We start from the raw sequence: 17,752 nt of genomic DNA on the forward strand, positions 1-17,752 counted from the left end.
ATCATTTTCAGGCTGGGATCGGAGACTCTGCAGAGAGGACACAGAATAGAAACTGCTTATGGGAATCAGCCTTATGGCCTGCCAGACTGTGGTCTCCAGTCATGAATTTGTCCATACAAGGGTGGTGAGGGATGTCAAAACTGATTAGGACCTAAAAGGCTGACATGTTTACATGCTTTATCCTGAGTTATTTTGACATCCCAGATAACACAGGCTGCCTGGAGGGGACTGCAAAACTATATATACATGTGTGTTTGTGTGTGTGTGTGTGTGTTATAAAATGTAAATTATTTGGAGATGAGCCTCTGTATGTCTGAGAGTGCATATATGTAGATTGGAGGACGGTCGTCGTTCATTGCTGTGTGTCTGTGCTTCTCCGCGATGCTGACAGGTTGGAGATGAGATAGTGGAGATTAACGGGGAGCCGGCTCGCGGCATCTCCCATACACGGGCGATTGAACTAATCCAAGCTGGAGGAAACAAAGTGGTTCTGCTTCTGAGACCTGGAGCAGGTCTGGCTCAAGATGGCAGTGAGTACTTTATTCAGATATTTTATGTGTGCCATTTGATGTAAATTAGCAGCGCTTTTTTTTATTATTATTTAAGTACTCTTGTGCAATTTTGACCTTTTGCTGCACAAACATGGATTTGGTGAGTTTGGTTGACCTTTTGGAGATGGTTCAGGCAGATGTCTTGCGCTGTGTTTTATGCTCGCTCTCACCCCTCGGCATGGCTTTCATAGAGCTATTTAGGAAGCAAGAGGTAATTGTCTCTCACAGGCACTGCAATGTGTAGCCCAGGCACTCTCCAAGATTGCTGCCTCTCTTAAAATCCCACCTCCTCTCCCATCTTCCACCTCCAGACTTCTATGGAGGGGGATCAAGCCTGGATGCAAAAATGTATTTTTTATCATTCAGGAACAATATGAGTGACTGAATAATGAATAATCAGCATCAATGAGGTTGCAGATACATACACCACTTTTGTTTTAAACCCACCTTTCTGTTCAAGTTCTCATAATCCCAGGGTAGTTTGGCATTGGATAAGTTTTGAAAAATAAGCAAAAGCAGTGAGAGAGTACTTATTGCGGCTTTCCTTGACTTTTAAGAGCCGCTTGAGAGTTTTGTTAGGTCCTGTATGTTTGTATGACGCGCTGCTGCTGACAGGGAAGCACGCTGAGTCCGAGATAAGTTTTATACGTTTAATGACAACTTCAGCCACAACGGCCTTCCGATTACATGCTTAATTGGATTTTGAACACTACAAACGTGTAATCGGGGAGATCAGTAAAATGCGGTCAACAAAAATTACGGCTACCCAACGCTCCTCTCTCCACCTCAGTGCAGGTGATTTGATTCCTTACATAAACTACGGTGACGACCCACGTGACCCAAACTTCCTTCATCACCGTGGCAACCAGATCAAACAAATGAAATATCAATATATGGCTCCTACAGTACTGTTTGAACAGACAAGTTAAACAACGATGATAAAAATGGGGCATGTCAGTTGAGGTTCTGAGATGAAACGCAACACTGTGACTTTATTGTTCAAGTGCTTCAACGTTGCCTGCAGCAAAACAAAACAAAACTATCACTAATCATCACCTGCGCTCCAGACGGAGGATTACGCAGCAATGTGAGGGAATCATCTCTCTGATAACCAACCGAAACACTATGGTTTAAACCAGGGATTGTCAACCGGTGGTCCGCGGCCCTCTGGTGGTCCGTGGCGGTATTGCAGGTGGTCCGTGAAATTGTAAATGGAAAACAAAAATTTAAAAAATATATATTTATTTAGACTCAATTTATTTTCCATTTACTATTCATTTTTGTGAATAATTTACCCATCCAAATGATGTCAAATGAGTGAGAGTGAACTTTGTAATATTATAAGCCCTCTTGGCTTCCTATTCATTTTTCATTGACTGTTTTTTGTTTTTTTTTATAGCAAAACGTGCAAATAAAAATATACACTGATGCTAATAAATAGCCTATATAGGCCCATACTTTTATTTAAAATCAAGGTGCAAAATAAAACAAACATCCCCAAAAGCAGTGGTCCCCAAGTTGCTTCTTGGTTATAATGGTGGTCCCTGGGACAAAACCAGTTGAAAACCTCTGGTTTAAACCAACGATCTTCAAGTCATTCTCAGTCCAGTATCGATGGTCCTTGGTCCGCTTCAGGCTCTTCTTCTCAGTTTGCATGAACAAGAACTTGAAATTACTCGAGAACTTGGGAGTAAAGCTGACCCTGTGTGTTTTGAAAGTTAAAAGTTTGAAAGTTTCTGAGTTAAAAAAGAAATAATTCATGGATTCATTCAAAATGTGTAACTATCTTCAAGGTCCAAATACAATAGAAACACACTGCAAAACAGCCCCTTTAGAAATAATATTCCATAAATCTAGTCAAAATCGTCTTATTTTAAGCAGAAATGTCTTTGTCTGTGGGGTAAGAAAAATGTTTTGAGCAGAATTCTTAAAACTAGGAAAATAGTGTAAAATAGTCTAATCTTCTTGAACCATTACTTAAAAATGATTTTTTTCAGAACAACTATGCATTCTGGGTTTGTCATGTTTTTTCACATTTTTCTTGCCAGAGGTGTTATTTATTTGAAAGATTTTACATTGGTTTCCAGCTGAACTATTAGTAAAGTTTCTTTAGGTAATACATTTCACAGATACAAATCACAAAAGGTTTCACAATAAAATACAGCTCCACACATGGAATTCAAAACATACTGCGGCAATAAAATATGGTTTCTCCATTAAAGTCATATAGAATAAAATGGAACATATAAGAAACAAAGAACTGTATAAAATATACAAAGTAGCAAGTAATTTTTATGATTAACTGAAAGCTTGTCTCAATTAATCTTTCTAAGTTTTTCAGCTACTTTTTAAATACAACAATACAATACAACAATAAATACAACAACTCCTACATTTTTAAGGCTGGACCTAATAATCCAATTTGCTGCTTGAGTTATGGAAATACACTGACTCTGTCTTATTAGAGTTTGTTGAAGATAGTTTTTTGTCACTCATTTTTTTAATGTTCACTAAATCTGACAGTTTCTGAATTTCTGGATTTCAGGATCCTCAAAGAAACTGTACAGCTGAATTCCATTTGCATATAGGTGACATTTGCTGAAGCGACTAACAAACCATCTTCGTGGGAGTATGAAAAATAGAATAGGGCCTAAGAAAGAACCCTGGAGAGACCCACCATGCCAGACCAGTAGCCTCTGACATGAACTGATTTATATAAACTCTAAAACTCCTGTCAGAGAGATGAGATGAAGCCATGCTAAAACAGTTCCTAAAGTTCCCAGCAAATCATGGAGCCTATTTAACAAGATGCTCTATAGAATTTGGTGAATACACCATCCTCAGAATATCAGTAAAAAGTCTGAGGTTCCTCTTCTCTATGCTGAATTTCATTTTGGAGAAATGCTGTGCTGCTGCTGATGAGAAGAAAGTTGCACATATGCAACTTTTTCCAAAATCAGGAAGGCTCCAAACTGAGTTTTTTAAGTACCAATTTTATATAGTAGATTGTACTATCAATGAACAAGTTGCATCTTACCGTTCATTTCTCTAAAAGTGTTTGAAGATGTCAGAAATATCACTTTTTAAGATAATTTATGAGCGTTTTGAAAAAACCAAATCCATTGGAAAAATTACCATTTAAAATGTCATATTACGAGAAAATATCTGCAGTCTTTAAAAACCTCATTCTTTTTTCTCTGGAATAATCAAATATTTTAGTGTTATTAGCCTCCCAGCCAACAACACAAGATTGAAAAATTATCAATTTACAAAATTAGGTTTTAAATCATAAGAAATTTCAACCTTCTGTAGTTGAATTGTTGAGGGACTTTCAGACTAAATGGTTAAAGGAAACAGTTCATGTATTAAGTTTCATGCCAGTCTTTTTTGTGTTTATGGTAGGGTTTTGGAGTTTCGGGTTTTGGAGTATTTTCTGCAGAGAGGCTGATGTTGCTGGTTATTTTATTTTGTTCAGGTCTGCTAGAGATCCGGATAATTTGTTCAATCACACAGAATTTCAATGGAAAACAGCTGGTACCGGAATCTATTAATGTTTTGTATCCACTCCACTCAGTCCTCTCCCCCTTAGGGGACCCGAGATTCTGGGAGTGTTGGTGGTGTTTCAGAACGCCTGTCTGCATGAAAAGGTCATTTACGGGTTGCACATTGATCTCGAGGTCTGAGTGTGGCATTACTCAGTATTTGGTTGTGATTTGATTTCAAATGTTGCCCCTCAAATTAGGAACTCAAATGTTTACTCGACATTGTCACAGTTACTCGTACTGTTTATGAAGTTTATTTTTTGTTTCTTTTCCGCGGCAGTGTGGCATCTGTGGCCTCACCAGGACTGCTGCCTGTGGCGTCACGCGCCGTCCGTTCGGATCGTAGCATTGATTATTTGTCCGTTTTGACATCAGAGCAAGAAGGAAAGAAAATCAAGTTGTCAGACCTCTGATCACGCTCGTGTCTCAGAGTTCTCCCCCCCTGGAAGGTTTTTCCATTCAACTGGAACTGGAAGTACAATGCATTCCTATAAAACCACATTCTGACAACTGGAGGTGGCATTTGTTGTCAAGTAATCAGAGATACATACTGTACTTATGTTGACTCCGGCCCCTAGAATCCTGTGTCCTTGAGAGAGTATTACTTAAGGGTATTAAGGTGTTACGGAGGGAGTTCTGATTATTTTGTGTAAGGTTCTATTTTTTTGTGTGAGCTGCGGATGTTTTAATTGAGCATTCTCATAACCTTCTCATAACCTTCAGCCCTGATGTCGACCAATCATCTGACTCTGGTTCTGAAACGAAAACAGAACTATGCTTTCTTGGTTTTGTGGTTCTGTCTTTGGTTCCCTCCTTGACTCCCATCTTTTGGGCATTTCGTGAGCACTACACATACCAGCATACTCTGGTTTACCAAGTTATCATCCGTTTCCAAACTGTTTTATTATTCCATTCATTATTGACATTACTCATCGTTTGTTCATTACTCATTATGACATCTGTCATTTGATGTTACACGCAGAATTTTTGGAGGGTTCTTACAGAAACAAAAAGTGGGGAATCATGTTGGAAATGTTCAGTCACTCTGTGAGGTCATTTTGAGTCCACTCAGGTCAGAGCAGGGTTGTGTCTCTGCAGTTTGGGCTTAGCTGTCATACACAGCTGTAAAGATGTTGTTTTGAGAGCTGCGTGTTATTCTGTCAAAAGAGCCCCAAGCTCTGTTCTGTAGAACTGTTGCTCTAACGACTCTGTCACTCCTGCCGTGATACTTGAGATGCACATTTTGACCCTTTTTGCATGCAAAGATAATCATATAATTTACTATTCTACTTCAATATTCAAACTTCAAAAAAGAGCAATAAGAATTGTAAATAAAGCGGCCTTTAGAGAATCAACAAACCCACTCTTCATCAAACTGAGAACACTCAAATTCAAGGATCTGGTCGACTTCAAAACTTTACAAATCATGCACAAAGCAAATCATCATCAGTTGACATCCAGAAGTTGTTTCAAATAAAAGAAAATAAACACAATCTCAGGGGAATATGCAATTTTAAAAAACAGCATACGAACAAACATCAAACCCATTGTTTATCAGTGAAGGGAGTCAATTTGTGGAACAACTGTAAAGATGAAATGAAACCATGCAATTCACTAAGTAAGTTTAAACAAATCTTTAAAATCAATACTCTTTATGGATACAAAACGGAAATGGACACATGAACTGACAGCCAATGACCAAAGTGCCTTGCTCAGCTGAACCACTTTTTCTTTTCTTTTATGCTTTTCTTTCAGAAGTTGTGTGAAATGAAGAAATGGTAAAAACAGAACATTAGAAGGGGTAGGACTAGAAAAGTTTTTTGAAACTTCATCCTACACCCTTTCAAACAGGAAATATTTATCTACATATAGATTTGTCTCTTTAATTTGCTTTGTTTTGCTTATGTTTTTTTTTTTTTTCGGTATATACATTTTATGTATTCTGATTATTTTTTGTTTTTGTTTTAACCTGTTTGAATAAATAATTAAACGAAACGAAACGAACGAAACTAATTTGACCTTTATTTTAAAGCACTATTATATTATCTCAGTCTATTGCAGGTGTTGCAGTCATCTAGTGGTTACACTGTGTTTATACAGAGGTATTAGATACTCTTTTCCACAACAGTTGTTCTGTGCAAAGGGACTCTTATTCTGTGTGTGTGCTAACTGAAGTTGTTGACACCGGTTTTGTCAATACAACTGACTTGCTCAAAATCCGTGCGAAAAAGCTTTACTAGTTTACACTGAAATCACTTTAATTCATGCTGTAATCATAAACCCAATGTTAATGACTGCCTCCATTTATTAACTGATAGAATGTTTTATGGCGCTGCCCTCATTGATTTCAGCGTACTTTTTCTTCTCTGTTTTGATTTGTTCATTAATTCATTAACCATTTGCTTCCTCTGGCTCTTTCTTGCCTCTGATTCAGGTAATACAGCTTCCTCTTCTGTGTGCTACTACACTGAGCACCAACACTAACATCTTCACTGCTTTTGCCGATCTTTTCTCTTTAACCTTGGTAATTCTTTTCTTTATCACATTTTCCCAATTTTATTAACCCCTATTATGATATGATCTATATATTTTTTTGTGGTACATATTAGGGCTGGGCGATATGGACCAAAAGTCATATCTCGATATTTTCTAGCTAAATGGCGATACTCGATATATATCTCGATATTTTTTCTGTGCCTTAATTGGGGTTTCCCCCAAAGCATTATAGCATAGCATCTCTGTTAGCTTCATTTTTTTCTGAGGCAAATCCTTAAAAAAACAGTCAGTTTTAATACAAAGCCTTGTGCCAAATGTCACACAGGTACCTTTTGTTAACAGAGGTCTGCACAATATCAAAATGTATAAAACAAATGAAATAAAAATAAACTGCCTGCATATATAGAATAAAAATGCTTCTTGAATAAAATAAAACAAATATCCCTTTCCTTTAAATTAAATTAAAATACACTGTGCAATTAATACAATGTAGACAGTAACAGGCAGACTTTTCCACTGAGGTTGACAGTTGTGCAAATAACAAAACATTTGTGCAAATCTCAAATAAAACATTCAAGTCAATTTGTCACAAAATAAGCTATATCAAAATCATTAAAACATTTTTTTTTTTTTTTTTTTAAATCGATATAAACGATATTGTCTCGTACCATAGCGTGTTTGAAAATATATCGATATATATTAAAATCTCGATATATCGCCCAGCCCTAGTACATATGATATTGTTGTGTAAATATGGTGTCCCCAAGTAAATCCATGTGCTTCTCTTACAGATCAGCATGATCAAAAAATAATTTCACCCACAAACTGTTCCGGGGAGGTGTTTTCCTCTGACTCATCCACCCAGTCCTCTCCATATCTCACCGGGGCTTCCGTTTTTTTTCCCTCACCCCCCTTCAGCAAGCTGAAACATTCTCAAAGCTGGAGCCCCAGATCCGCACAAGGCCGCAAGCCCCGCCGGAGCAGGGGCTTGACCTCGGTGGAGGAGGGTACTGAGTGGGCAGACAATGGGGCAGACCAGCTTTCTCCCGTCTCTTATGACCATGGGAAGTTTTACAGGAGGACCAGGCCCATAAAAGACTCGAGAGAACTAAGCAGCCCAAAGAAAACAGGGGAGACATTTCCCAATGCCAAAGAGCAACATCACAGTCCCAAAAAGACTCCAAGTCGGCCGCAGGAAGCGGCGCTGAGCAGAAGCGGCGCACCTCACACTCAGACAAAAATGCAAACTCCAAACCCGCAGAGGACGCAAGTCCGACAGCCAGTGGTTTCAACCCTGCAGCACACGAAGCATCATCAAGACCTTCAGGGGAGGTTAAAGGATTCTTCCTGCAGTGAGAAGAAAAATGGCAAAGGGGGGAATCCTGAGATCAGAACGTTAACACAAGAAAAAGGGGGAGGGACTGAGCCAGGATATGAAAAAACTTTTAAAAGGAGGGTGATGGCAGGACCCCCCCGCCGCAGAACTATGTCTAATGCAGTAAAAGAGAGCGGGAAAAGTACAGGTAAAGACTCAGGGCATGGAGATGTTGATGACAAGGGCCAGTCTACAAAAACCAGGAGCAGAAGTAAAAGCATTAGTAACAAACCGTCGTTTTTTAGAGATTTTTGGGGTAGAAGTGATTCCCTGGTTTCACCGACGGAGACAAAAGAAGGCAAATCATCAAACTCCAAAGATAGTAAATCAAAAGACTTTGTGGCCTCTGCGAATCGTTTGCCAGTGGGGCCCCAAAACCCAAAGGGATCTATTATCCCTGGCCCTTGGAAAGTACCAAACTTTGCCAAAATCCTCTCTGAAGCAGAAGTCCTCAGTGACCCTTCGTGATAAAAACATCTGACCGCTAGGAGAAGAACTGTGCCATGTAACGTCTAATAGTATCCTCAGTGGATTGTTTGTCAGAGCTCTTCCACAACACAAAGACGTGCAGCATTTTGTCAGTTTCATTATCTTTGGACCACATCCAGATTTGTATTTTGGGAGTCCTGTGATATCATTTGGCATGTAGCACTCCCGTCTGCCTTGTCTGCTGCTTCAGCATCTTTGATGTGGGACTCGAGCACACGCGGCACGCTTGGGGCCTTGTCAGACAACAGATTTTGAAATGTGAAAATGTGCCAATCTTTGGAGTCTCCTCTAGAGCAACAGCGCTTCACCCACGACAATGCAACAACCCATATGCAAAGAAAAGAGAAGGGCCCCGCCTCTGGTCTGTAGTACACGCCTAGCGTGACTCTCACTGGGTTTAATTTTGCTCTCAGCCCCATTGTGGAGTATTTGGACTATTTTTTCTTCAATTTTTACTCAACTGCATGCAGTCGGTCCTTCTGTTTGTTTTACTGCACGTGTTCTACACATCACTGAGAATGAACCTTTGTTCTTCTTTGTATTTCTCAGTCTTAACACCAGGCAGATTTCAAAATCCAACTGAGCAAGCACTTACAAGTTACTTTAGACTGTTCTGTGGGCATCATATGAAACACTCCTTCATACAAATATTACCATTAAAGACCAGAAACTTGTGGTTTGAGATCTTGTTTACCATGTGTATAATAACAAACTGTGTGTAATTTCTTGAAGTTATAGATGAAAATACTGTATGTATATGTAGCTGTACCAAACCATTCTACATTTTGATAGACTTCCAAAACTTATTTGAGCTTTCACCTTATTTCCAATGCTCTTCAGTGATAGAAATAAACATGGGTCTTTGTAGTTCATGAAATGTATAGATGTGACATTCAGACATGCAGACTATATATATATAATTTATATATATATATATATATATATATATATATATATATATATATATATATATATAATTTGGGACACTGTTTAAAATGTAAATAAGAACAGAATGCAATATTTGCAAATCTCAGGAACCCATATTTCGTTCACAAAAGGGCACACACAGCATATCAAATGCTGAAAGTGAGGAAAAGTAATAACTTCTAATTAATTTGATGGCAAAAATACATCTCAGAAAAGTTGGGACAAGCAAATGTCCACTGTGTAGCACCCCATCTCCATTTACCAACAGTTGATGCACACGTGCATACCAAGGAGCACAGTTGCTGGAGTTTAAGGACAGGAATGCTGTCCCATTTGTTCTGACGTAGGATTCGAGCCTCTCAACATCCGTGGGTCTTTGTCTTTGCTTTTTGTTTCACAATGCACCAAGTTTCATTTGCTGAAAGGTCTGGACCCCAGACAGCTCATCTCAACCCCCAGACTCTTCTACTGTGAAGCCATGCTTTTGTAACGGATACAGTATGATGCTTAGTATCGTCTGAAAGATGTAATAACTTCTCTGAAAAAGATTTCATGGGAGCAAATGTTGATTTGGAACACACATTGGCAAAGTACAACACCTGAACCATTTTAATTACTGTAAAAAAAATACTCTAGCTTTTATATACAGAAAAGGGAAAATGCACTATGGTAAAAAAAGAAAATCGTCAGGTTATTGAAAAAAGAGTCAATTCTATATTTTCAATTCATAGCAGCCTAATAACTTTAACTAATGCAGCAGTTTTGATGTAAGAACCCTACTGGAAATGAATGTCTCAAAAAATAAAAAATACATTTTTCACAAGTATCAGTTCACTGAAACAAATTTAAGTCGGGTAAACTGTGTTCAAAGAAAACACCAAGATATTTTTCATGCAAGCATACTGATACAGCACAAACCTGTGGAAAAGGTTTTCCAGATTAATATTAGTAAGACATAGAGGAGTAAACTCAAAGCTATCATACGAGTTTGTGAAATTGACCATTTTAATTAACTGAGCTCAATTTTTTTTATTGAATTATATGATATGTGGCCCTTTGTTTACTTTACCTGCAGGACTATGGTCCTATATAAATACATTTCAACATTGATATTTCCTTTTCAGATGTACTGACACTCCCTAAAATCATCAGAAATGCAGGCTTTTGAACAAAGCACTGATAACAAGCTTTCCTCTTTAGCCTGGAGCCAAAACCATTCAGGGTTTCCTATAAAAGTTTCACATCTGGATTCAATTTACAACAGGACAGTTTTCGACCTTGCTTCAGTCCATTTTAAATTAGTTTTAGCCTGAGGGAAACGGTGCCATCTCTAGGTCATGTTCACAAATGCCTACTTATTTGCATGTTGGATCTATAAACTGTGTTTGTGAACAGCATGGCCAACTGAGTTCTTAGATGTTGATTTTCAGAAGAGCTCCTGAGGTCCTTCAGTGATATCTGTTTCAGACTGATGCCTGTTTAATGCAGTTCCTCCAAGAGCCTTATAATTACAGACATCCAATACTGATTTACAGCCTTGTCTGGCATGTACAGAAATGTCTCTACAGTCTCGGAATCCTTTGATGTACTGAAGATGACAAAATATACCCGCAGTTTTTTAGAGATTGGTATTCCTCTGCTCATCTTTACCTCAGAGATGCCCTTTTTTTGGTATATGCCCAGTTAGGTCACTGACCCGTTACCAATTAAGCAAATTAATTTTAAGATATTGCTCCAGATGTCTCCGTTTAATCCCTCTAAACTCTCCCAGCCGTTTATTGCCCATGCACTATTTCTTATAGACGTGCTGCTGCTGCTGTCAAATTCAAAAATTGTCAAATATCTTTCATGAAATATCTCACTTTCAACATTTGTTATGATTTCCTTTTGCTACTGTGAATTAAAATTTGGGTCAATGAAATTTGCAAAGCATTCCACTCCATTTGTATCTACATTTTACACAGCTTTCCATTTTCCTTGAAATTGGGGTTGTCTATATACGTATGTATGCTATGTTTTTTTTTTTTTGCAGACTATTTATTGAATTCAATTGCACTGCATCTACCCCTGTAGCAAAACAGAATGAGCGATATTTGCTTTGTGTTTGTTCACTTGTTGCCAGTTCATTATTATTTTTACAATGCATTGGTGTTATTGTTACTTTATTCGAAGATAGTTCATGTTTTCTAAAAGGATCACTGTTTAAGGGCGAAATGGCAATTCATGTAATGCTTTTCAATTGTAAGTCTTGTCCCTGGTTGTTTTCAAGTCTATTGAGGAAACAAAAAGTATGACTTTATTTGTATGTATCTGACTCTTCTGCTACGTGATTGTACATCAGTGTAGCTGGAAGGATCAAAGAGGCCGGAGCGATGTGGTGTTTTGTTCAAACTCTAACATACTGCTGATGTAACGCTGGTATTTAGAAAAGTCATTATATGTTAGAGGGTAGTTGGATAGATATATCTGTAAAAACAAATGGTTCTAAAATTGTTACTTGTAGAAATGAAAAATCTAAAGATCTAATAGTAAAATGAGATAAAAGGAAATATACTCTACTAATATATATATATATATATAAGCTGATGAAACTAAGACGTAGTCAGATGAGCTCAGGGAATGCAGTATGGTAGCAAATGTGTGGAAAAATTCCTATTAATATTAACCACATGGAGGTTAAAGTCTGTGATTGTATAAAGGAGTTTTTAGTTTACAAATCTGTTCACACAATGAGCCAGTTATTGGTAGGTTTTGTGCAATAGTTTGGTTGGGATGAATGAGTGAATCCAACCCTGAGTGTCAGGTACAGGCAGTTCCCTCTGGTCTTGGATCAGATAACGCTTTTTTTGTGGTCCCTCCCAACACTGTTGTACTCCTTTATGCTTTCATTTGAACCATTTTGTATGTCATTTCTGCATCATACTGTGGCCTTGCATTGCTTCATTAGAAAAACGATCCTCGTGGTGTCTTCTACATTCTGTAGGAACAGTAGATGTAAATGTTTGTACATTGTACAGCACCTTTCTAAATACTTGCTGAGTGCTCTTTTGGGGAAGAAAAAAAATAGAGGTCTATTAAATCGCTCTATTATTTTTTTATGTAAAAAAAAAAGAGAGAGAGAGAAAATATTTAAACTGGATAGGAAAAGGCAGGCTATAACCTTGACATGGTATTCTGTTCATGCACTGAAAATAAAGTTTTGCTGAAAACATTTCTCTGATTTCTTGCGATTAGACAAGGTACATATAAAAACTAGCTGTTGACTAAAGTACGGTTTATATCAGTGTACCACCAACGCAGCCAAACGTGTTGACAGGCTAATCATTTAGGTCTCATGTGTGGATTCATTTCTTGCACATGTTTTCATTTTAAATAACCCACTATAGAGGTGTCCATTTTCCTGTTGTCATGGCAGCCAACACAGTTAGAAAACTGAGGCAGCAAAAAAAAAATATATATATGCATTTTATTTTCTTTCGAAGAGCTCGGAGGCGTTTTATGCCAAGTATATGTTATAAATATGTTTTGAAATACGAGCTGCGGGCTCTGAAATCAATAACAAGTAAACAACATGTTATGAATCTCATTATCCTTGTGTAAACTATACCCCAAACTTTAATGCATTGCATAGTGAATTATAAACATCTCAAACAAATGTGGCCTCTAAACAAGATTGTGAGAAGTTTTTTTTTTTATTCTCATTAAATTATGGAATCATTTTTCATAATGTTTCAAAATATGCCTATTTGTGGAATGAGTATGTAGTATTTGAGTTACATAAAAGCTTGTTATTTGTTTTCTTCCTAATTGTCCTTGTGGTCAAGAACCCCCAACACAAAAATGGTTTGGCTGCTGATCAAAATTTTATGTTATCATTTAATTCAACCATTAGAATGGTCAAAATGTCCGGTCAGCACAAGTCTGTTGCTCAGAAAAGAAGAGAAAAGAGAAGGAGAAAATAGAGGCCTCAGAGATTCTCTACACAAATATTTTAGAAAAGGGTGGTGACGGTGAAGTTGGAATTAATAAAGTCAGGGTAAAGCAAGGTAAGAAACAGCGCAGCCAACTTTTACCAACCTTGTAACTTAACCTAACTGGCTAGCTCTAATGTTAAAGGAGCTTGAGGCTCCTTTTAAGAAATGAGACTCTCTAGCACCACCCTTCGCCACGACCGCCGTTGGGGGTACTGCAGCCAACAACGAAGCCGGCACGGGAGAACGGGGAGAACGTGCATGCAGCGTCATGTGACGTCACATCCGCCACCCAGCACGGGAAATTCGGAGTCCGAATTGCAGCACATTTTGCAGCACACAGCCTGTTCAAGGCAAAGGAGAGATACACTAGAGCAGTGATTCTTAACCATAGGGCCACGGCCCACACTTGGGCCGCGAGCGCCATCTAGTGGGCCGCGAAAAAAAAAATCAGTTTTGTACGTGTGGGCTGCGAGGGCCGCGGGACTGCATAGCAACTCCCGACCAAATGAGGAGAAGAAAACCCTCAGCTAGCTGTACGTGTAATAGTAAGAGAAATGGTGTGTATTTATAGAGAAAATCCTTCATTTTGCACAGAGTACGTTTAGATCCGCCAGGATCAGGGATCGATTACTTGGGTCTGCGCCCAGAGCGAGCGAGCGCGGCGTGATCATTTATCCCGATGCGTCCCCGCGGGCCGGGGAGGTCGGTGCCGCTCGGGCTTGCGGGCTCCGTCGTTACTGCTGAAGGATTGTAGATGTAGATGTGTGGGCTGGACTGTTGTTCGGGCTCGCAAAAGCATCGGAAAGTGACACGTCTCCACAATGAACATAATTAAAACTAAATATCTTTCCAGGAAAACCAATGAGCACATTCACATGTGTATGAGAACCTGACACCATCCAGCCCAGATTTAAAGTCCTGGCAGGAGAAGTTAGAGCTCAGTTCTCTCACTGAACGACAGAAAGTGGGGGCATAAGATTAAGGGGAAGAAAGAAAAACTGCAAAACTGTTCAATTGTTAAGATGTGTTTATATTCATTTATTATAAAAATGTGTTGAGACAATTAACAAAGAAAAGGGGAAATTCAAACTGCTGGTAAAGAAATAAAATAAGATAGCATTTGAAAAATTAAAATAAAATCTATTTTATTTTTAAGGGAAAAATATGTGTAATTGAAGTTACACATGTTAAATATGTACTTTTTTAATATAACAGTCAGATGCAGATGTTGATACAACTACATACAACAACATACAACAACTATATATATATATATATATATATATATATATATATATATATATATATATATATATATGTATATATATATTATGATGTTCTGGACATTCGCTTGAGTAAATTTTCTCTAAATGGACCTCTTAAAGTTGAATACCCCTGCTATACAGTGTTAATATTTAACGGGCCCCGGGCCACTCTGTACTGAAAAAATTGGGCCCCAAGGTCAGAAAGGTTAAGAACCCCTGCACTAGAGGGCTCATTCTTTTTGGTTTGGAACGCTTCATCTGACATTATTACTAGAAAACTTAAAACGTATACTAATTATTTTCATAAATCCTGCCTCAATCCTGCCTCAAGCTCCTTTAACGTCCATTAGCTTGTATAAAAACCTGAAGAGCGGAAGGAGAGGAGAGGAAGAGGGAGAAGGAGAGATCCGGGCGCAGGGGGGCCCATCTTAGATTATTTTGCCGGGGCCCTGGCAAGACTGTCAGCTGGCCTGCCCATGAGCCCTGGTTGGGTTCGATCCATCTGAGTAACATTGATCCGTACAGGTTGGTGTGCACTATTGGGAGCAGGACGTGGAATGTCACTTCTCTGGGGGGTAAAGAGCCTGAACTTCCACGTGAGGTTGAAAGCCTCTGAGTAAGTGTAATTGGGCTCGCCTCTTTGCACAGCCAGGGCTCCAGAGCCAATCTCTCTGAGAGGGATTAGGCCAGGGCTGGGCAATGCTGGTCCTGCAGGGCTGCAGCAGCAGACCTGCATGCTTTAGATGTTTCCCCACTTTAACACATCTGATGCAGAGCTCATCACCAAGGTCTGCACAAGTCTGGCAATGATGCAGTCATTTGCATAAGGGGGTTTGTAGCCAGGCCAAGCCCTGGATGAAAAATTTGTGAATGAAAGAAGGTTTTGAAAAACGACTGTATGATCTTCTGTAGTTCTTTGATCTGGTTTGTAGAGTGGGAGTTTCACGCCTGAGCAACCACATGAATCTGCAACTGACCGCATGCGAGCTCCAGCTGAGGATGACATTTTAACAGCTGACTTTATTGTTCCCTTGGGGAGGTAGAGATGATACATCAATGAGAGGACTGAATTATACCAGGTTGTTCTTTCAAAATTTGATGTGGTGGGAAAGCAGTGTAACAACTGATCACTGTCCGAGCAGCGCAAAAGTCACGTAAATCTTTTAGTTTTATTTCTGTCTCATGTTCCACTTAACATGTTTATATGAAAAAAATACATTTTTTTGTAATATCAAACAGAAGTAAAAAGTATTTATCTTTATCCTCATGAATTTACTTTTTTTTCCAGCCTTTTTTTTTTTTTTAATTCATTGTGTTTGAAAATGTTCCTGGTACAAGAATTCTGAATTTAAAACTTCACTCTGGCCTTTAAAAACAACAACAACAACAACAACTTTTCATATTCTTGCAAAATTAGAAGTGCGGTCAGCTACGGGTGGATTTTTTTTCTTTTAGACTGGAATTCCCAACCAGAACTAGTTTTCATTGATAAACTAAGGTTTGACTGTTTTTGACATTAAAGAACACTGTTCAATCATTCCTTTTACTGCAAAAGGTTTCGCATCATTAGTCACTCATTCAAACTGCTGTTGTATTTAAATAGAAGCCTGTTTAATTTGAAGATTCTTCGTAAGACATCCTTTCATACAGGTTTTATGATTTGTTCATGTATTCATGTATGCATTATATATAGGCTTGCCCACCCGTCCCTTGAAATACGGAATTGTTCTGTAATTGGGAATTAAAAGTTGTGTTCCGTATTGAACCAATACAGACACATATTATGCTCTTATTTATTGATGTCATAATATACAGGTGAAGGTCGTAAAAACTTGCAAAACTTAATTCGTAGTAAATTCAACTTAAGGTGAAACAAATATTATTTCCCACTACATGCAAAGTGAGATATTTCAAGCCTTTATTTGTTATAATTTTGGTGATTATGGCTCACAGTTTATGAAAACCCCAAATAAAAAATCTCAAATTTTTTTAATATATTATGAAATCCATAAACAATTTAATCATCAAAAATATAACAAATAAAGGCTTAACATATCTTGCTTTACCTGTAATGATACTATGTAATATACATGTATTAGTTTCACCTTTTAAGTTGAATTATTGAAATAAACTAACTTTTACACCATATTCTTCACCTGTAGGCTATATTTTACATCTTGGCTGATGTGGACATACACAGCATAGGAGGCTATTTCAGTTGCTAGTATGGTTGGCTGTCTGTACAGCCATGCAAGTTCAATGCTATGTAAGCACTTTAAACTTTAAATCAAAGCGTTTTGTTTTTTCATATAAAATAAATACATTTTTATGTATTTTAGAAGTTTTGGGAATGTCCCTTTTTTGGCGCCTGGGCTGCTGAAATCGGGTTGTCCCTTATTTTTATTTCTGAAAGGTGGCAACCCTAATTGTATGTATGTATGTATGTATGTATGTATGTATGTATGCATGTATGCATGTATGCATGTATGCATGTATGCATGTATGCATGTATGCATGTATGCATGTATGTATGCATGTATGTATGCATGTATGTATGCATGTATGTATGCATGTATGTATGTATACATATATAAAGTTATAATTTATATATGTATGTAAAAATGTATATAATGTATTTCCTAGTACGGTAGTGATCTACTTTTCTAGCAGTTCATTTTTTCCGGCGCTAGATGTCGCTGTCTTTCAGTGAAGTTTCAGTGAACTTGTGTTTCAGGAGCGTCTGTCAATGCTCTCTCTCTCTCTCTCTCTCTCATACACACACACACACACACACACACACACACACAAACTCTCGCTCTCGCTCTCGCTCGCTCTCTCTCTCTGTCTAAATAAAAGATGGTGTGGCAGCAGCAGATCTGTTATTAATCACCTGAACTTTTTTTTTCATCCCCAAATAGTTCCTGAAATACAGATTTCAGTAAGGAGGAACTATCTCCAAATGCAGACAGTCAAGTGTGAGACAACATGTCTTGGCAAAGACCGGAGAAACATGCTATTAGGAGTTCTTCCTTTCTCCTCGACACATTGTCGGCATGTCTGAAACACAGGTGAACTTTGCCGCTGATAAAAGGCTTCGGCAACATATTTTCCTCATTATCAGACATGAGGAGAA

At 38.1% G+C, this 17,752-nt stretch overlaps 1 protein-coding gene across 6 annotated transcripts in view; it reads left to right on the top strand.

The window, feature by feature from the left end:
- Positions 1 to 12,640, top strand: part of LOC133448412 (membrane-associated guanylate kinase, WW and PDZ domain-containing protein 3) — a 187,339-nt gene extending 174,699 nt beyond the window's left edge. For 2 of the 6 annotated variants that reach the window (XM_061726911.1, XM_061726913.1), the window contains 3 exons: positions 392 to 530; positions 6,528 to 6,617; positions 7,381 to 7,518. In XM_061726911.1, coding sequence (XP_061582895.1) covers positions 392 to 530; positions 6,528 to 6,577 — 189 coding nt within the window. In that variant the 3' untranslated portion in view covers positions 6,578 to 6,617; positions 7,381 to 7,518. Of the gene's footprint in view, positions 1 to 391; positions 531 to 6,527; positions 6,618 to 7,380 lie in introns of all 6 variants that reach the window. The other 4 variants (XM_061726907.1, XM_061726910.1, XM_061726908.1 and 1 more) reach the window with 3 other exon arrangements.
- The last annotated feature ends 5,112 nt before the right edge of the window (positions 12,641 to 17,752 follow it).

This window comes from Cololabis saira, chromosome 8 (assembly GCF_033807715.1).
Source record: "Cololabis saira isolate AMF1-May2022 chromosome 8, fColSai1.1, whole genome shotgun sequence".
Lineage (NCBI taxonomy): Eukaryota > Metazoa > Chordata > Actinopteri > Beloniformes > Belonidae > Cololabis > Cololabis saira.